The following is a 21,089-nucleotide window of genomic DNA, read 5'->3' on the forward strand; positions in this document are numbered from 1 at the left end:
GCTTAATTGTATTTCCATTAGGAAGTCAGGGTTTCTTCCTCTTCCCCCACATGCTGTATTCCGCCCATGCCTTGTTGGTGTATGAGACGGAGAACTATGGGGACTTCTGGGGAAATAGAAAGAAAAAAATACACTTTTGCAGATTAAAGTTATCTCACTGCTAATCTAAAACTAAATGCAATGGATGTAACTTATTAGTATTTTAATGGCTTTCAAAAAAACCCACTGAAATTGTGTTACTGTTAAATAAATAATTTCTGTTTGCTCTTCAAGTAATGCATGCTTAAGCAGAATGCTACGTGTATGTGTCCCACCAAATTACATTCAGAAAACATTTTCTTAATTTTGGCTGTGATAATTTTAATAACTCTTTATCTTATATGACATCCAGTAGACCTGACTCTTCCTTAAGCCCCGATCTCTTTAGGAAAATTTGACTTCTAATATTACCGAAAACAAAATTCATCCCTCCACCACCCCCTCCCAAAAAAACCAAAAACAACAACCAGCAAACCCAAACCCCAAACCCAGCTTGTCCAGGTTAAGACATGGGAAAAATACACTCTGGTGTGTGGAGTTAAACTGAAGAAGATTCTAGATGATCTTTACGGTTCCTTCCAACCCAAACCATTCTGTGATTGATTCCTTGTGAGAAGGGAGCAAAGAAGTGAGCAAGGGACACTTAACAGTGAGTTTACTCCAAATTAAAAGAAAATTAAGTATTTTTAAGGGTTCTAATCTACAGAATTACATTAAACACTTACATGAAACTTTTAGCTGGTGATGTTGGTGGTGCAGTCCCAAAATCCCTTCCACCATAAAGATGCCAAATAAGAGATATTTCCTTTACAACATAGCGTACCAGAGGAACAGGAAAATGCAGAGGAGCTTTGCTTGTATCTGTTTTTTTAACAGGTTGGCTGAAATGATTTTCCTTTATGATAATTGCATCATCAACCATTATTTTTATAACTGGCTCTTCCTCTTTTTCCTAAACAAAAAAAAAAAGTGTATAGCGTTGAGAAGATGAAATCTGCTTTCTTTATTGAGATGCCTAATTCTTTCCTATGAAAAGAAAAGCTATTCTGTATTGTCTTCTAAAGCTTATCCAACACATAATCGTTTTAGGAATGTTTCTTATAAAGTAAAGACAAAAGCATATGAAAAAAAACTAGAAGCTGAGAGGTAGTTAAAAACAGCAACAACAAAAAAACCCAAACCAAAACAAAAAAATTCCCCACCCAAACTGTAAACAAAACAAAGTACTAATTGAAAGCAAACAAAAAATAAAACACAGAAGAGCCCAGGTTACCATACTAGCACTTTTGGAAACAAACAAGCATAACTGGGAAAGTACAGCTTCTAATCAGGGATCTAGGAACTACTTCTGTCTATTAAGATGAACACAACCAGAGATACTATGAACAACATGAACACCGTGCAGAGGACGGACATCAGTGTAAAGCGACACACAAGCTTTTCTCTGAGCTTTGGCAAGGATCTTAGGTCCTTAAAAATATTGAAAGCTTAGACTATGAGAGAAATGAATAAGAGATTAGAAGACGTGCAAACTACTATTTTGCTAAATACTGGGTTTTCCCTAAAACATTTTTTCCTAACTATGCCATTACTGTAAGTCAAAATGGCAATGATAAAAGATGACTAAAATGTAGGAAAACTGCCAATACAGTTTAATGTAACATTCAGATCAGAGAACAATTACACAGTGCTGAGATAAAGAAAAATCATATCTATCTGAAAACACTTATTCCTTGCAGTAACAATGCAGAGTTCCTTTCAAACAGAAAAATTATTTTTCCGCTAGTTTGCCCACTGATAAAAAACATCACTAAGTATCCCAGAAATCTATGAAATCTATTTTGTCTCTTACATAGGCTTTTCTCTAATTCAGTTTATATATGGACTTTTTTTAGTAATTTTCAAAGGATCTTACAGCAACAGCAACTTTGGGTGCAAAAAGAATGCAGAAATCATCACTTTCTGCTGGAACATCTCCCATGGCCTCATTTATGAGGTGATGAGTGAATGAAGCATAAGTGGGACTTGAATCTTGTGAGACATTTCCACTTTCATCTGGAAACAGGAAGAGATCTGAGCAAGATGGTTCCTGAGTTTGAGATCTGTCATCCAAAACTCCTGAGAGTTGAAGAAGGGTGGAGAAAAAAAAACATGTTTCAGTGGAAAAATCCTAACAAAATATGAAAATTATTTAAGAATTAACAAACATTTGTTAGCTTCAATTACATCAAGAAAATTTGGTTATTATATCTTGAATCACTTCCTACTATAAATAAAATACAATTTTCAAAATTAATCCAGTATACAATTGAAAGTGATTACAATATAATCATAACTAGTTACTAGCAGAGATGAACTCAGAAAAGATAGGAAAATTATTTGCAAAACCCCCCACAGATACAAAAACCCAAAACCTGCCAAATGTAGATCAAGCATTTTCATGTCCAAGTTTCTCATTCTGGTAGTAAGACCACAGGATCAATAACTTTCAGTACTACAGTGACTGCTCACCTTCCACCATCAAAAAGACCAGACAACACAGAAATAATGACATTCTCTATTTGCAGTACAAAATCCTTAGCAAATTTAAACCTGAATTACACTCTAGCCATGATACAGGAGCCATAATCCTGTGATAAAATCAACTTATCTTGTTCTATCTGCTAATGGAAAGAATTCCTCACAGCCAAAAGTTCTTCCTGTGACTCAGACCTGTACCATCTTCCTGGACTACCTTCATACACACAAGAGAGGTCGTTGATTCCTCCACATTGCAGTATGACATATAAACTTACACCCAATGTTAACCTACAGTCTTACAGAATTGGGGTCTTGAAAGATTCCTTCCCTGCTGCTTCAGTATGTCAGTAATGTGTATTTGACAAGAATCTGCATTATTGTTATTAAAAGCAAGAATCTGTTTCATAGTTTGAAAACTTCAGACATCATAAGTATGCGCTCCCATTCTTACTGCACCATCTCTACATACACAAAACTTTCAAGCCCACTTTCTTTCCAAAAAGGCTGTACTTTGTGTGTACTTATGCCTTTAGAGGATTCTTACCATTAGATTCTGGTTTCATGGCAGAAGTAGTCTGTTGAGTCTCAATTTCTTCCATTGCATCACTCATCAAATCCCGCAGAATCTGTTGCTCTGATTCAGCGAGGACTGGTCCGTGGGAAGATGGTTGGCTAAAGGTCTCTACCTGTAGGAGAGGAACTATACATACTTACATCTGAAAGACAACTGTAATGTTGTGTCGAAAAAGATTTTGCTAGAAAAGCTTGATTCACACCTCTTAAACTGTAAGAAGAAACACCTTTACTTGATAAATAATCGAGTACATTGAAACACCAAGCTAGATAATTCATAGAGTAGGTGAGAACATTATGGTTTAGGATATTTAGATAATGAGAGTACCTAGACAGCTCATATATGTCCTAGAATTTCATTCTTTGGATAAGAATAAAGTATAACAGGTAAACAGTACAAAACATTTTAAAATATTTAGTGACCAAAGCAGAAAAAAAAATAAAATATTTTTAGAGTAAAATAATGTAAGTGAGATACAATCTGTTAATTTCTTCACAGGAAATCTCACGCTATTTGGAAATAGAATGGGGATTAAAATTAAAACATATTACCAAGAAGCACAAAGTTACGTTGATATTATTTTGCCATGTTATACCTTCATTTTTGGCTTGCTAACTCCACGTTTAACCTCTGTCTTAGCAGGTGGATGTAAATCACCGTAACTTGCAATATATTGTATGAGATTCATTAGTGCAGCACACGAATCAGAGCAGGTACGAATATGGATTACATCGCTGGAACAGTGCAGCTCAAAACGTGGTTTGGTCTAGATAGCAACAATAAAAAGGTAAGAATGCACTTCAAATCATCCTAGGATTTCATAAAAATAGCATCTTTACACAGTTGTTTTTAAATTAATTTACTTAACTAGTCAAAAAGGATTTAAAAGAAATAGCAAAATGAAGGAAAGTTTTTCAGTTTATTTGAAAGTACAATAAGGTAATTTTCAATCATAATCTCTCATGGAGATTTTAGATTTTACTTTGTCTATGACTAAATACTTACTCTTTCTCCCTCAGAATCAGATTTTACTGCTGTAATGGTTAGTTCCAGCAGTCCCATATCCATAACACGAACATAATCTGAAAAATTATAATTAGAAAAAAATATTAAGACAATAACAAACACAATCCTTATTAAGTATTTCTTGTTATTACACTACCAAAAATAGCATTAAAAAAGGTTTTTATCAAAATCTTTTATATCTCCACATTTCCTTCTCTTATGAGGATTAGTCTCCGAGTTCAAGTTTCAGCTACTCAAATCAAGAACTCAAATAATTTCAATCCAATATATCACTCCCACTGCCACCATCTGTGTGCAATGTAATCTTTTAAGGTATTTATCCTCATCCCATCTGTGTGAGTTAGAGAAAGAGGCACACACAAGTTGAGTGACTAAGCATTCTACCAGTTTTTTAGTTGAAGTTAGAGAAAGAGAACACATGTTCACATACTACTCATCTTTCAGTGCCATGAATAACTTATTTCCCCTCTTTTCTTGTTTAAACAAAACAGGTATACCTTTACTGTGTCCTTTAATAGAGATCTCTTACCTAAACTAAATACACACATTTGTGGGTACAAAGATTCATTATTTTTCCAATTCATTTGTTAAATATTGATTTAAGTTCCTCAGTCCTTAAAGGTTCTTACTATTTCAACGAGAGCAAACCAGTTGGTATCCTTTTCAGAACCTAGAACTCTGTGCCATATAGCACTTTGAAGTTCAACTATTCTGAGTACATCTCATAAAATGAGATCTCTTTTCTATGAAAATTTCTTCCTGTGAAACTCCAGATTTTTAAAAATATGCTTTTTTCCAATAGCCATTATGAAACTTTAACAAAACAATGGAGGAATTGCAAGTTGCTCTTCTCTGACATACTTCTGAACAAATCTAAACTTAGAGCACTCAGATGTTCATCAACTGTGCTATTCACTCATATTCAACTTGCTGCTCCTTATCTCCTCAGACCTCTTCTTCAATAACCTTTATATACGCTGAATATGACTAATTTTGCTATAGGCTCTACAATTGATTAGTCACATCTAAAACATCCTTACCTCTATGGAGGTTGACCATAACAGTATTGCACTTGTCAGACAAATGCAAAGCAGCTTCATCTAAAATTATCCTAGAACACAAAACAAGATAAAAGATGCTAGACAAATGCTGTACAATCAACCAGTTGAAAAAAATTGGTATAGGAAAAAAATACTTTAAAACACAAATATAACTAACGTATCTTAAAGGCAAACTCTTCACTTTAACTTTTCATAATTTCCAAATCCACTGGCAATTAACTACGGTAACATATTTTCACTATCACTAATTATATTGGTTTTGTATTTCAGTTTATATATTTGATCCTTACTAGAATAAGAAATAATGCTTTTGACATACAGAATTGTCACTTATTTCCTTTCTTGCCTTTTTCTCTTTTTGATAAAGCTAACATACACATTTGTTTCAAGGGTAATTTAAAAAGTTTTATCAATAAAATCAAGTAACTTGGTAAGTGCTTCACATCAGAACGCGTATAACAATGAATATTCAACTGAAGTTGCAAGAAAAATTATTAGAAGTTACAGAGAAGTTCACTAATCACTAAATATTTAATTAATTAATATACTGTTTCCAAATAACAAATATTTAAGAAATCTTAAGGTGTTTCTAATTAATAAAACGGACACAACAACATTTCAGTACATCTTCCAACCTTATTAAAAATGCAAAATTGCTGGTTGTTAAAGAAAGCAATCCAAATAAAAAAATATATTAAAAGGATTACACATAAGCAAAGTATATTTTAAAATATGTAAAGCAGTGTGATCATTAACACAACAAGAATGCTTCCAAGGCCAAAAAAGCAGACAGGTGCTACAAGTTTCACAGGAGCTTCCATGAATTACAATCACTTAAATCATACCTGAGAGTAGAAGAGGATTTATCTACTGCAACACTGCTTGAAATGCTGAAAGTTTCAACAGTAAGTAGAGATCTGACTGGCAAAAACAATGGCCTAACAACAAATAGGAAAAACAAATTAATACTCTGTACCTATTTAGAAATGCAATCAAAGCCTTACAGATGACCTAACTACATCTTCCCAGTCCTAGGCAAGTGTATATCCTATTTTAAATTGCTTCCACTTTAAAGGGATTTCTGTTAAGTACTTTTTCCAAAAAAGCCTAAATAAATATTCTTTTTAGTATGTAAACTCAGACATTCTGGAAGAATAAATATATAGCTGCAGTGCCACCAAGTGACATACACTCGCATTTTATTTACCTGTAGTCAAGAGCACAACTCCATAGATGTACATGAAAAGTTGTAATTGTAGCTGGAGGATTATATCCCAGAACAGGCTCATCAGAAATATTTAAAAAATATAAAATCTAAAAATAAAAAAACATATTATTTTAATAGTTCAATATCTGTTAAATAAATATTCAATCATCTATTGCAAAAAAGAAAATCTCTTAACAGGTACGACAATTACAAGATTAGTAGAAAGAAAAGGAGTGAACAGTCTCAGATATGTAAAGGTGCTTATTCAGTGTCTTTTTATAGAAAAGCAGAGAATGGAAACAAGGCAAAAAAACTCCATCAAAATTGCAGCTTCAAAAGTATGGAAAAGACCCAAGTGGGTCCTTGTATAAAGTCTCACAATTCATTTTTAAAATCTTGCCAAAATGCAGTTTCATTCATCCTTCTTTGCAGTTGTTACTACAGTATTATCATTTTCTTTGCTCTCTGTCTAAAAAGTTAACTTTTCTTGTAATACTGAACATTGTTAAAGTTAACTTCAAGATATCCTTCTTTTTTGGGGGCTGGAGTGGAAAATATGCTCAGAACCAGAAATATGTGCACAAGCATTGTACATACAGATTTTTCAGGTATTACCACATAAAATAAACACCTATCCTCCTCTTTAAGATCTGTCATAGTTCCTTATCAAATCTGTTACACTATAAAAGTTCTTCATTTATTCTAAGCCTGAGGCATACCATCGCTGCTAGCCTTTTCATTGTTTCCTCTAACTGTCTCTTTGGACAATTTTTTATCTCACCCCTCACCCTCCAAAAGAGATTCCCAAGTGGTTTATTAATTGAGCAAAAATTCATAAAGCAAATATGGAACACGGTTTAAAGCAGGTTACACGAACCCACAGGAATATCATTCTAAGAAGAAAGTAATGACACAGCAGAATCTGAAGCCCTAAGTTCAGCTCCATGAAGTTATACAATATCAATGCATATAAATATAAGCACACCATACATACCGCATGATAAGAAGGATAAATTTGAATGTCAGGGTTTACTGTCTGTAATCCAGTATGGTGTAAGTACATGCAACTACACTGCTACTGTGCTAATGGCATGTCCTGCCTCACATGTGTACACACACAGGGTCTCCAGCCCTGGCTGCTGTGCTGTCCCTCTGCATCCACACCTGTAAGTACAACTCTTCTCATTCAGAAGTGTTTGTGTAAACTGCTGCTTACTACCTCCCTACTGCTCTTCAAACTATGCAAAACAGGGAACATACAAGGGAGAAACAAGACTTGAGAAATCAAGCGAACAGAAGGGAAAAATGGGGTAATGCTTTCAGTGATGCAAGTATTTTGCTTGTTTTGTGGGTGAATTTTCCCTAAAGAATTATTTAAATACTTGAATCTCATCCAAAATTCTTAAAAAAACCAAAAACAAAACCACCAAAAAACCCAAACACTAAAACAAATCACAACAGAACAAGATAACTCCCACCCCACCCCGAACCTCTCTGACATGTAGTGGATTTAGGATGATGAGAGGAACTGTACCAAGTGAATACACAAGTAATAATTTAAAAGCAAGACTAGAGCCTATCAGGGGTCTCAAAAAGAGACAAGAAAGGAAGAATAACGCTTTCAAAAGAAGAGTTTGATAATAAGACATAGCTTAACACCAAGATTTTCCATCAAGATTTAGTTTGATACTCAAACCTATTAAAACAATGAGATTAAAACTGAAGATGTAGTTGAGAAAACTGTAGCAACCTGACCTGTTCATGCCAGCTTAAACCTGAAGGCAGTACTCTGTGCTGAAGGGTGGCTCCTCGCAATCCAACAGCAACTAGAAATTCCTGCACAACAAAGTTGCATGACTTAGCTTACATGAAACACACGTAACTATTTGGCATTTAGATTATGAAATAGTATCATCCCTTTGTTCCCAAAATCTTCAAGTGTATAGAAATGAAGAAAGGACTGGGCCAGGATTAAGCATTCAAAAAACCCTGCTTCCCAATACAGAAACCCTGGCTAATAGTCTCATACCTTTTGCAACAGCATAGTTTGGAAATAACAGTTTTGTGGTGGTGATGGAAGAAAGGCCACCTGCACATTCAATCCAGGATTCACCAGAAACTACCAGGAGTACCAACTCAATGTAGTTCTTTCTTATGCTGTTCAAATCTGAGTCAATTCAGCCCCCCACAACACTTCACAGGTCTGCAGCTTCCTTCTCTAGATAACTCCAACCTGTTTGTCACCAGCTAAGAGGTCATGTTTTAGCCACACCAATGAATGCTACTGTTATTTAGCTATGTCACTCGAAATAGGTAAGCAAATGCTGCCTATCAGATGACACTGCTGGTAAACTGAGCAGAAAGCTTTTAACTCTTTATATTTGTTCTTGTCCGTTTTGGCACCAGACTAAAACTCAACAAAATAAACAAAAAAAAGAAGAAATTCCTTCAGTAATGAAATGCAGCATGATTAGCAAAGTGAAACACTGGAAGAATTAGTAAATTATACTGATAATTAAATTTTAGAATCCACTCATAAGATTCTAATAGAAAATTACAGTTTGAGGATGAATGTCTCAGACCTACATGGTTTGTTTATCTATAGCCCTTGTAACTCCACATCCTGATGCTTCCATATAAAGTGAAGTAACTCAAATAATACATAAAAGCACAAATGTAAAAACACAAACCTTTGTATTGCTCTCTACTTTATCTGATTGGATTTTGACTGCAACAGTCAGCATACTTGGACTATCCACTCCCACACCATCTGAAGTAGTCCTGCTAAGACCATCTTCTTCAGAAAAACAAATAGTAGGTTCTAACCAATGGGGACGTATTGTGCTGGGCAGTCGTACTTCAGAGGAAGGGACAACCCCATCTACCAAACCTGCAAAGAGATTTTAGAATGAGTTACCTCAGGCTTCAAAGCTGTTACTGATGGAAGAGTGAAGGAAAATCCCTTTTATGCTTTACGCTTATAAAATTATTTTAATTATCAAAGTTAGTCATGAACACTGACAACCAAAAACTGTGAAGGGAAGGTTACAGGTGATCCAATATTTAAAACCAGGGTTCAAGCTAAAATCTTCAGTCTGACTACAGGGTTTAAGTTTTTTATTTGCCCAACAAAATGGTAGAGGTGAAATAAAGGACAGATCTCCAACAGTTTACGTGAAGAATAAGAACATGTGTCTCCATTTTATGAGACAGGGCCACGCTAACCCCTAAACATACAATAATTAAGCCTTGCCCTGAAAATACCACTGTTTCAGAAACATATGAGGGGAAAACCTTAAAAAGTTTAACTAAATGGGGGCTACCAGCCATACAAACTACACAGTCAAAATTCTTCATTTGCTGACTACAACTAACTACCCAGGAAAGACACAGCAGCTGCTGGTACCCTGTAACTTTTTGAATGAAACAATCAATAACATGTAGGAAGCTAGTAAAGAACAGACTGTACAGCTAATTTGACAGAGGATCACAATATCAATGAAGACCAGCAGTTGCCAAGGAAAAGTTTGAGCTAAACTAAGTAAATACAGTTATCATAAAGTTGCATTACTGTAGCCTTTAGAAAGTTTAGCCATGAATTAAATCTGTTGTGCCAAATGATACACTACCAAAGAAAAAAAGAAAAAAAAAAATACAGCCTTTCTCCTAAAAAAATGCAAGCTTATCTCAAATTAAATTTAGTCCCAAAGACATGTCAATGCCACCCCTACCTTGATGATATAAATTGAGGCTGCTAGAATGGAGACAAACATAGTGCCTGTCCTCAAAGCCTTCATATTTAGTCACGCTGAAAAGGGAACCACTGTTGAACTCAAACCAAAATTCACCGTACTTTCCTTCCAGTGTATTTCCATCATCCTGCTGAAGGAAGGACAGAAAGGATAAAACTATTGTTTGCTGTATTTAGACAGTCTAAACTAACATAACACTTGCTACCAATACATGTTTTTCCTGCTTTTATTTTAGTTATTCTCATGTGAAGCAAAGTAAACACAATTGGCAAAATACTGTATTGCATTATTGCCTAGTTATAGTATAGTAGTATGAACTTTACAGAACTACCGTTAAAAACACTAGTTCTTTCCAAATAAGTACATACAGCATGAAGGGACCCTGTGGTCAAAACAACAAACAACTTTTTCCAGTCTCAGGGCCTCACCTTTACATCTGTGAATATTGACACTAATCCATGTGTCACATTCAGCAGAACAGACAAAAAGCTTTGCGAGTTCTTATTCTGTGAGTCCAGCTTTTTCCTTCTGCGTGAACGATAGTTTGGATCAACAGTGGAATAATACTGTAGTGTTTCTTCCTCAGATCCACTCTCATCATCTAATAGATAAAATGAAAAACAACTCATTCTCTAACTAGTACATATATTATGCCAATAATTCATTTTTCCATTGGTAATGCAATTTAATTTCACACTTATTTTACTCAAATAAACAGTAATCTACATTTTGTCTTCTTGGTTTAAGTTTTCTCCTAAGTTCACAAAATCTTTCCACTAACAGCTTAATCACTTCAGCCAATTATGCTTCTATATCACTATAGTTCTAGATGATTTATTAAGTGTATTACCATAATTAACTGCAGATTTAAATTGACTAAAGCTGTCTTTACTGAAAGTGTTGATGAGCTGGCTGGCCACAGATAGTCCAACACCATAAGAAAGGTTTTCAAATGTTTCTACAGGAGATGGAGCTGTGGGTTCCCACAACAATAAATCATTGCTGATCCTAGGAAGAAATACATTGTCATTACACAAAACATATGACTACATTCCCACTTCATATTAAGTCAGTCAAGCACATTTTCTTTGCAGACTTCATATAACAGATTTCAGATTCCATAAACAAGATAGAGAAAAAAAGTTCAAGAGCACAAGAAAGAATAATATATTAATGTATAAAAGCAATAAATAATGAAAGTAACCTTTATTCTGTAATTATTGTATGTGCATATTAAAGTCTAATATTTGACAGTGACACGAAAGCCTCTATAAGTAGGTACATATTAGCTCAGTAGGTTGGAAGGGGTGAGAAAATCCTACTTTCATCACATCAGTTTTCAACCAAGTTGCAGGAAAAATTTGTTCTTTTGATTTCAAGTGAGTGTGTCTGCTATGGTAAAGACAGATGTGACACTCAGTGCAGAAATATTCCAACAGAATATTCAATGGAAGGATCAGCTTTGCCACTTCGGAACTAAAAAATACTCTAGAAATGAAGTAATACCTATCAGAGGTTAAAACAGATCGGCACCTCTCTTGCATCTAACATAGCACAGTACCAATCTAGTAGTATTTTGTTGTTTTTCAGACACAAAATGAACAAAAATAAAAGCTGAACACCCATCTATAAGTTGGAATTGTTCTCTCTACACTTTTCTAAACCTTTGTAATGCTTACAAAATTAGGTTAGGGTTTTTTCCCCTGACTGCCTTGTAAACTCTAGATTTATAGATGGAAACAATAACATGGAGTGCAACAGTTTCTGAAGTACAATGATCTACTTAAAGAAGAAATCAGAAAGATTAGAGCAAAACTAAATATTGCAAACAGAGATCTGAACCAAGTATTCACTGAGAGCAAACGACTGTTTAGCTTTACCCTTTGTTCACAATATCTGCCAAACACTTCTAAGCAGAACCCTGTCATGGATCTGACCAGATGCCTGAGACAATGCTGTCTCTGATGTTAACTTGAAAAAATATTTATATAGCATTTTATGTTCTTAAATAAACTATACAAGTGCTACATCTGCTTATTCAATTGCTTTTATCAACACTGAATACAGAACTAAGAGTACAGGTCATGATAACCAAGCAAAAACAATTATCATACTTGCCTGTTGTAAAGCTTTTCATAAAAGCTTTTGTTCGGTAATGTTAAGTGAATGTTTGGTAACATGAGTTCCAGTACATAATGAGAATTGCTAATTGTTTTATCCTGAAACTCAGTCATTTCTACTACATCTCCTGGCATCACCATCTGAAAGAAAAAAGAAAAAAAAAAGCTCTTAAGTAAAAAAAAACCAAAACCCAAAAGTGGTAGCCAGAAGATGTATATCAAGTAGTGAGGATGTATTAATTTTGTCTACCATAAGCACAAAGCAATAACAAAACTTTATAGTACCTCTTCATTTTCAAACATGACCCTACGAGAAGAAAAAGGAGAAGGCTCTGGTCTTCTAATATCACAGACATCCTTCAAAGAATGAGACCCTCCTTCTTCTTCCTCTTGAAAGTTATTATCACCTTCTTCCTCCTCAGCTGCTATCCTTTCCAGAATAGAGTGCACAGCCAGAGGGTTTATTTTCAATACAATCCTGACATTGGAGAAGTTATGCAGAATAAGCCATTAGATATGCTTATAATGTTTATATTTAAGCACTGTCACATGTCCCCTAGTTCTATTGGCTTGCCACTAAATATACACAGATAAAATAGCTCAAAGACCAGGGATTTTTTTTATTAGATAGTAACGTGTTTTATTACCCACAGTAATACTGCTAAGAAAAAAAACAAAAACTTACACATACAAAGGGACATGGAAAAACAACCATCAGATGAAAGAAAATGTTACTGTCTGCTTTTTTCAATTCCATCAGCTGACCATTTAGGTGACCTTTTTTTAAGAAAAACCTGGCACTCTCCCAAAATAATGCTTGTTTCACTAGATCACTAACAGCTATTCAAAATACTGCATGATGCAGCATATTATATGTAAACACTTACAGAAAAATTTATTTGTGTCATTATAAAAGAAAAAAATCTCCCACAAACTTGCTGTCAGGAAGCCACTAAATTTTGTGGCATAAAAAGCACACAGCAAATTCTGTAGCAAATCTAAAATTGCCTCTTTAAACATCTTATTACATGCTTCAGTTGCTAGGTCCTTCTCTTCAGTAAGTCCAAAGTACCGTATTGCCTTGCATGTGATACAAGCTGCAATAATTCAGCCTCAATATAGTTATTCTTACTGTTAATCTGTCTTATTAATATATAATTTATTAGATAATTATATAATTACTATTAATATATTAATATCATGTAAATATATAACATTACTATTAATATATTATTATTACATTTTTAGGCAAAACTTGATGGGGGGGTTGTTTGGTATTCAGTCTTGAATGCAGAAGTAGGAGAAGAGGTAAAGTGACAAAAAAATTGGAGAAAGTTTCAAGTCTAATTGTTCATCTAACTTTCACTGACATTTACTCAAGTAAGATGTTTTTTATACTTCTTTTTAGGGTTCGGTTTTTTATAAATTCTTGAGGTCTTTTCACTAGTTACATGTTCTTTCTTTGCAAATTATTTTCAAGCATTTACCACACAGGCATTCTACATTAAAATCACAAAAATAACAGTGCTTCTTAAAAATCTAAACAACCCACATTAAAAAACCCCAAATGTTTTTTTTACCGAGGCCAGTCAAAATTGTCTGATGATGATGTTACATCTCCATCTGTGCCACCAGACACTTGAAAAAATTTGATTGGTGTTTCTGCATTATCTTCTTCAAATGAACCTGAATAGAAGGAGATTTTTATAAAATTAACACAGGAATGACAACTACTAACTTCAGGTTAGCTGCTCCTTAAGCTAGAGTTTAACGTAGCAATTGTCAATGCTATTTACTAAGCTACTTAGGCAACTTTGGTTGTCTCTTCCTCCAAAAAATATCAACTTTTAGAAACAAAAGTTATTTCACATTATTTTCTAGCTAGCAGTAGTTAGAAAACAAGACATTTCTAATGCACAGATATCTGCATTTACACTTATAGCATCACTACATTTTGTCACAGCCTTGATAAGTACACAAAATGACACATCAGCAGAGAAGGTTGCAAATATAAATCAGTTTCACAGATTTATTACTTTGGGAGATATTAGAGGCATGAAATTAATAAAGTTTTCTCAATGGTTATTTAGGGAATCAATCACAGAATCACAGAACCGTTAGGATTGGAAAGGACCTCTGCAGATTATCTAGTCCAACCTTTCTGCCAAAGCAGGGTCACCTAGAGCAGGTTACACAGCTACACATCCAGGTTGGTTCTGAATATCTGCAGAGAGGGAAACTCCACGATCTCCCTGGGCATCCTGTTCCAGTGCTCTGCCACCTTCAATGTAAAGTTCTTCCCCATGTTGAGATGAAACTTCTTGTGTTTCAGTTTATGTCCATTACTCCTTGTCCTGTCTCTGGGTACCACCGAAATGAGTCTGGCACCATCCTCTCAGCATGCCACTTTAAGATGTTTATATGCATTAATAAGATCCCCTCTCAGCCTTCTCTTCTCCAGACTAAAGAGACCCTGCTCCCACAGTCTCTCCTCATATGACAGATGCTCCAGATCCCTCATCTTTATTGCTTTCTGCTGGACCCTCTCCAGTAGCTCCTTGTCTTCCTTGTACTGAGGAGGTCAGAACCAGACACAGCATTTCAGATGTGGCCTCACTAGAGCCGAGTAGAGGGAGAGGATCAGCTCCCTCGACCTGCTGGTCACACTCTTCCCGATGCACCCCAGGACACCACTGCCCCTCCTGGCCACAAGGGCACATTTGCTAGCTCATGGTCAACTTGTCATCCACCAATACTCCCAGGTCCTTCTTTCCAGAGCTGCCCTCTAGCAGGTCAGCCTTCAACCTGTACTGATCCTGGGGTTACTCCACCCCAGGTGCAGTGCCCTACACTTGATCTTATTGCACCTCATTAGGTTTCTCCCCACCCAACTTTCCAGCCTATCAAGGTCCTGCTGAATGGCAGCACAGCCTTCAGGTGTATCAGCCACTCCCCCCAGTTTTGTGTGGCCAGCAACTTGCCGAGGGTGCATTCTATCCCTTCATCCAGGAGGGGATTCTTCATTTCTAGACTAGACTTCTAACTTACAGAGCTGTAGTAATCTCCCACGAAACTACAAAACTTACCTGGGAGAGAGATCCCAGAGATACACAAAATTGAAACAAACCGGTATAACAATGTAACAGAAAATAAAAGAAATACTAGCTCAGATCTCAGAAACCAAGAATGCAAGCACTACACCTATATACATTAGCCTCCTATTACTTTGTTTTCACCTATGTTAGTATTTAGTATAGAGCACTAAACTATAGCAGAGATATCTACTCAAAAATTCAGGTGGAAAGACACTACTCCCTGTGTAAATCCACGTGAGAGGACCTTTTTCTCAACTACACAGTATCTGGGAAAATAAAAAAGAACATTTAATATAATGTTAACATTCTTACCAGTTAGCTCTTTAAAGGTAAGCTCTAATTTAACTTGTTCTGGAGTTGACCCTCCTATAAATTCAGTTTTAAATTCCATATCTGTAAATTCAAGATGAAGAATCTCCTTCTGAAGTGATTTCTTAAACCATGGTCCTCTTTCTTGATCTGACCGTAGGTCAGGTATTGGGAAGCGAACAGAGAGATTTAATGCTGGGGCAGTGACTTGAACTGAAACTCTACAGTTTGCAGGAGTACGTGAATCATCCAGAAAAACTTCAGTAAATGCTTTATGCTGAAAAACAAAGTAAACGGAAAAAAAAATCTAAATTAGGGAAAATTGCAATAAAAGTGACTATGGGGAAAGCTTTGTGATGATGCAATACCTAAAAAAGAAAAATATTATTTATGTATCACATAAATACACATTTATGTATCACAGAAAACACACATTAAGGCCAACTGCTATTAGTCTTAGGATATTTTTCTGTTATTGATGCTGTTAAGATTCGATTTAGTTAGAAGTCAAATATTTGCAGAAGTTAGCAATCCTTTAAAAAAAGTCTATTTTCACATCTTTCTTTTTCTCTTATAGACAGAGTATCAAACAATACTCAGCTGTAGTTAGGAAATACCATGTCTCAGATATTTTTTTAAAAATTGTGACTGTTAAGAAGCCAGGAATTACTGTCCTGTGTGTTTGCCCTTTTCAGCAAGTCATGTCATCCAGCTCCTGTCACTCACATGTCCTTCAAAGCCTCCCAGAGTGTAGCTTTTTGCTGACCAACACTGAAAAGAATCAAACTCTCAGGACACAACCATATTGATAGAAATGATTGATGTCTTACACATTCTTTAAATAAGGGTTCTTTTAAATAGGTTTGAAGACTGATTTTTTTAGAATCGATTGATGCAGCAATAAAATTACATGAAGATATTTGTTGCTGTGTGGTTAATCATATTAATCATTCCTCAACTACTTCAAGAAACGTAGTCCAGTTTAATGTTATTGTGCTAAAACTTCTTCTGTTGGTCCCCAGTCACTAGAATGCAAAGCATATGCTCCCCATTCTCTCTGTGACCTACCCCAAAAGCAGGTAGAGAGAGGCAGAAGCAACTGAGCTGACTGAGACACAAAGATTTCAATATAAAAGTGTAATTGTCAGCAACAGTTTACATCAGTTGCTGGAGAGCATGATGAGAGAGTTCAGGGATGAGAAGTCAGTCAAGATTCCTCTTTTTGGCTCAGTTCTGCTTGCTTCAAGAAGCTGAGAATTTATAAAGTTTGTGAAGCATCTATCATTGTCTTTAGGTCTGTTATTAAACATGCAATCACAATCTAAAATGAGAACCTTTGTCACATGCCTACTGTTCTGTGTCAGAAATTAAAAAAAAAAAACAACAAACAAAAGGACAGAACAAAAAGAAACAAAAACACCCTCACATTAGAAAAACAACCCTCAACCACCACAAATCAATCAGAACTAGCAATCTCAGGCTTAGTGCCATCCTGCCTTCCTCCTGCAAAAAACTCAGCAAGCTTATTAATCTATCTCTCTTTTAACTTACCAGACTTATGTGCTTATTGTAAGAAGCATACATGTGAGACGCCATCATCTCCACTGTAGTTAGTTTCTGTGGCTGAAGTAAGGAATTCAATCTGTCTACAATACTAATATCCAGCTCACAAAATACTGGACTTAACTTTATTTGTAACTCTGCTTTCTGTGGTACAGAACTGAGTCTCCCTTGACTACCCTAAAAAGAAAGAGAAAAAGCAGTAAAATCTTTAACAACAAAACGGTGAAACAAATTATTACAACTGAGAGTTAAGGACTCTCTGTTTTAGTTAGATAGCTTTCTGTTCAAATAAACCAAATTAGACAAAGGTTATTATAGAGAAACTTGGTCTTTTAAATCTGCCACCTTACCTGAGGTCCTCTATTATCTGAATGCTTATAATGCAGCTGAAGGCATGGCACAGCATGAGAATCGTTTCTTTCTTCAGAATGAAATGTCAGCAGCTTTAAGGAAAAAAAAAGTATTAAAAGTACTTAATAAATAAGGAGGAAAGAGTTGACACGGGAGAAGGTATTTATGACATTTTACCTAGAACAGACAGTAGGTAACCCCACATTCAAGTCAGTGAACAGAGCCCCAGCCCAACCGCTTACTCAATGCACTTACTCAGCTACTTTGTTGGATGTCTCTGACCATTAAAAGAGATGGAAGAATAATCATCATGCAAAGAAACCTTTGCATTGCTCAACTCCATTGGTTAGTTTTTAGAAAACATTTACTCTAATTCTCAAACTGCATTAAGCAGATTTAAAAGTGAAGTTTGGCTGCTTGGTGCTATTCCTGTCAGGTATGACAGCAGTCAGGTTCATTATTTGAGCTCAGAATTAAAATAGAAGTCGTATCTTAAAACCATAACATATTTAAAATAGTAAAAAAATCAAGAAAAAATTAAATTACAATCATTTTAAAATCTAGCATTGTCAGTTATACAACTAAAATTTCTTTGCTATGGAACTCTCTCTATACTTTACATACCTCTGTATAGTGAGGCTGCTTGGAATGGAAGTCAGTAGAAAAAAGGCATTCCAGGAACTCCATATCACCAATGGATAAATCAGTACTAAAACTTCGAGAGGCAGTCCTTTGTCTTTGTTCATAAGACACTTTGATGCCAGTACCTATAAACCTAATTATTAAAATTATGAATTATGAAAAGCAGCATAAAACAATATCAAAGTCAATAAAAATAACAAAGTCAAGATTCAAATATGCAAAATAGGATCACTACAATCCTTTTAAAATCATTAAAAGAACCATAATTTCTTCAAAAATATGAAAATATCTAATTATAACAGATTTTGCAACAAAGACAATGGAGCTCTCTTATGTTACACATTCAGCAATGGTCAACATAGAGAAGCATGTAAAGAACATTTTAGACATCTAACCTGAGGTGCAAGTCACATAAATCTAACATCCTTAGATAGACAATGAAAAAGTCAAATGTCTCAGAAAGTCTAAATTACATGCGTAAGGTAAGAAAAGGTATATACACCCTTACATATTTTACTTCATACACTGTACTGGGATGGTAAAAACTTCTGCAAAAAAGGACTGTTGACTGACTTTACGATTTTGTGCACACATATTTTATCCCTATTAATACACTATTTTGCACTAAGTAAACTCCTAAGCTCCTTCAAGCAGAAATCACTATAGTGGAATAAAAATAGTCCTGTAAAACACAGCTGCTTCTAAAGCAATAATTAACTTAATGATTCTTGACTCTAGACTTCTGTGGTAGAAACCGTATCTAGTTTAATTCATCCATTAAAAAGCTAGGTGATTTTAATGTTTATAATATTTTTCTCTTTTTTTTTAATTTAAAAAAAAAGTCTTGGACAACAGATGTCAAAATTCAAGACTATTTTGAAATTAATAAAGAAGTCTAATGCAATTCAAATATTAAGTGACACAATTCCTATGGAAATAAACTTACTTAATTCAAATTTACTTAAAATATATTTTTGTTAATTATATTTATTAATAAGCAAAGTTATACCTAAGGTGATCATGAGAACAAGCTTCTGCAAATACTTCTCGGAAGGACAGAAAATCTTCTGTTGAAAACTTAACTGGCTCAATCTTTTCTATTCGGGCAAAGAAATCCCGAGCCATTGGTGTCAATGGGTTAAGGTTCAGTGAACTTTCAGGTGGGGGTAAAGGGTCAATATGAAGTACAGACACTGAGAAAGTTCCAACTGCCAGTCTAAAAAGCAGCTCAGGTCTGGATTCATCCACAGAAACAGATCTGGATGGAATAGCTGAAATACAAAATTAAGTTCACGTAATTTTTCAGCAATAACACATTTATAAAATCATCTTACTTTTGATTTTCATTTCTTTTTACCAAGTTGCTGCATAACAAGTCATTTCAAGAATTATCTATTTATTGTTACTTACATGTCCTTCTTAAGGAAGTCTGGTGAACCATATTGGCTGCTAGTGAAGAACCTCTTGGAGGCTGTAATTCTTGTTTGTTACGATCAAGAAAATCACCCCAAGTTGGTTGAAGCTACAACAAAAATATATGACCTTAAATTTGCAAAGAGTTGTTAGATATTAGATCAAACATAAATAATAAGGTAAAGAAACACAAAAACCCAACACGTATAATCAACATCATGCCATTTCATGAAGTATTAGTGCTCAACTTATTGATGTAGATCTGCTTCACTTTGGGGTATGCTTTTAAATTCTATGATCTTCTACACCCACATATTTTTAGAGCTGAAGTTGCACTCTCCATGTGCTTTTTACAGAGAAATCAGAGAATATATGCTCAACTATTCTCCATGGTTTTCATTAAGCAAAACACTAGGCATATAACAAATTTAGCAAAGATGGTGATAACAACAACTTCAGTTTTTATGTTGTTTGAGAAATAGTGTAATACAACAAATTTTGTACTTTTTATTGTCACAGCCTGTGTAGTCTATACTGAAAGAAAAACCAGGTAGCAAATATGCAGCTATTAAAAAGAAAATAAATCACAAAGCATCCCACATAAGCTTCAAGGCATTTGAAAACACGTTTCCTAGCTTAGTGGTCAAATAAATGAGAACCATTCCATTTCAATTTCCATAGCAGAAAAGGAATATTATCAGCTCTAAACACTTTCCATTGTTCTAGAATTTTTCAATAGTTCTTGATATTGTAAAGAATGCAACAGTTATGCAACGGTGTCAGACAAAACTGTTAATTTTAGAAGATTTTAAATGTAGTTAATACTATACCACTGTAGTGCTCAGTGGAGATCCTGCTGGTGTAGTTGTATATGTACTGGTTAAAGACAAATCTAGATCCATGGTTGGAGGATCTCCAAGAGGTGGAAGGGAGGAAAGGCTGTGAGACATGTCCATTTCAGCCATTGAGAAGAAAACTTCTTCTTCTAATAAGAACCATAGATAGTAAAGAGTTATTTTCTTACTAAAAAAATCACTTTACTTTTAACAGAAATGTATTCATAAGTTTACAAATCTAACTGCTAGACAGAATAAGCAGCTAAATACATTATTTACAGAAGTTTCAAGGTTTCTCGACACTCAGACTAGTAGTGTCTATAGAGAGATTTAAATAAAAATAAAAACCAAAAGGAAAAAACCCTAATGAGCACTAAAACAGTTAAATGTCTCATTTTCATGTTCAAGGTGGCATATTTTATAGAAATTCATGCACTCTCCTTTTGACAAATCAAAGTTCACACTTTCACATTAAAAATAATTAGCAAAAAAAATTGAAATAAAAATATCAGGAAAATACAACTATTAGATGTAATTTCTACTCTAGAGGTAATTTCCTCAACCGTACATTTGAAAAGATG

The 21,089-nt window shown here is 34.8% G+C and overlaps 1 protein-coding gene across 3 annotated transcripts in view; it reads right to left on the bottom strand.

Annotated features, from left to right (window-relative positions):
- The window catches only part of ATG2B (autophagy related 2B), a 48,443-nt gene that overhangs the window by 13,373 nt on the left and 13,981 nt on the right, over nt 1–21,089 (bottom strand). The window contains exons 9-32 of one of the 3 annotated variants that reach the window (XM_027673919.1): nt 20,503–20,657; nt 19,670–19,781; nt 19,269–19,530; nt 18,242–18,392; nt 17,617–17,709; nt 17,255–17,443; nt 15,707–15,980; nt 13,880–13,985; nt 12,585–12,777; nt 12,298–12,440; nt 11,030–11,187; nt 10,608–10,780; nt 10,159–10,306; nt 9,118–9,317; nt 8,183–8,263; nt 6,428–6,534; nt 6,066–6,158; nt 5,200–5,270; nt 4,139–4,215; nt 3,729–3,899; nt 3,104–3,245; nt 1,955–2,157; nt 765–991; nt 1–106 (exon numbers count right to left, since the gene is read on the bottom strand). In XM_027673919.1, the coding sequence (XP_027529720.1) occupies nt 1–106; nt 765–991; nt 1,955–2,157; nt 3,104–3,245; nt 3,729–3,899; nt 4,139–4,215; nt 5,200–5,270; nt 6,066–6,158; nt 6,428–6,534; nt 8,183–8,263; nt 9,118–9,317; nt 10,159–10,306; nt 10,608–10,780; nt 11,030–11,187; nt 12,298–12,440; nt 12,585–12,777; nt 13,880–13,985; nt 15,707–15,980; nt 17,255–17,443; nt 17,617–17,709; nt 18,242–18,392; nt 19,269–19,530; nt 19,670–19,781; nt 20,503–20,657 (3,635 nt within the window). Of the gene's footprint in view, nt 107–764; nt 992–1,954; nt 2,158–3,103; nt 3,246–3,728; nt 3,900–4,138; nt 4,216–5,199; nt 5,271–6,065; nt 6,159–6,427; nt 6,535–8,182; nt 8,264–9,117; nt 9,318–10,158; nt 10,310–10,607; nt 10,781–11,029; nt 11,188–12,297; nt 12,441–12,584; nt 12,778–13,879; nt 13,986–15,706; nt 15,981–17,254; nt 17,444–17,616; nt 17,710–18,241; nt 18,393–19,268; nt 19,531–19,669; nt 19,782–20,502; nt 20,658–21,089 lie in introns of all 3 variants that reach the window. The other 2 variants (XM_027673917.1, XM_027673918.1) reach the window with 2 other exon arrangements.

This window comes from Neopelma chrysocephalum, unplaced genomic scaffold (genome assembly GCF_003984885.1).
Source record: "Neopelma chrysocephalum unplaced genomic scaffold, ASM398488v2 Primary Assembly neopelma1_24, whole genome shotgun sequence".
NCBI lineage: Eukaryota > Metazoa > Chordata > Aves > Passeriformes > Pipridae > Neopelma > Neopelma chrysocephalum.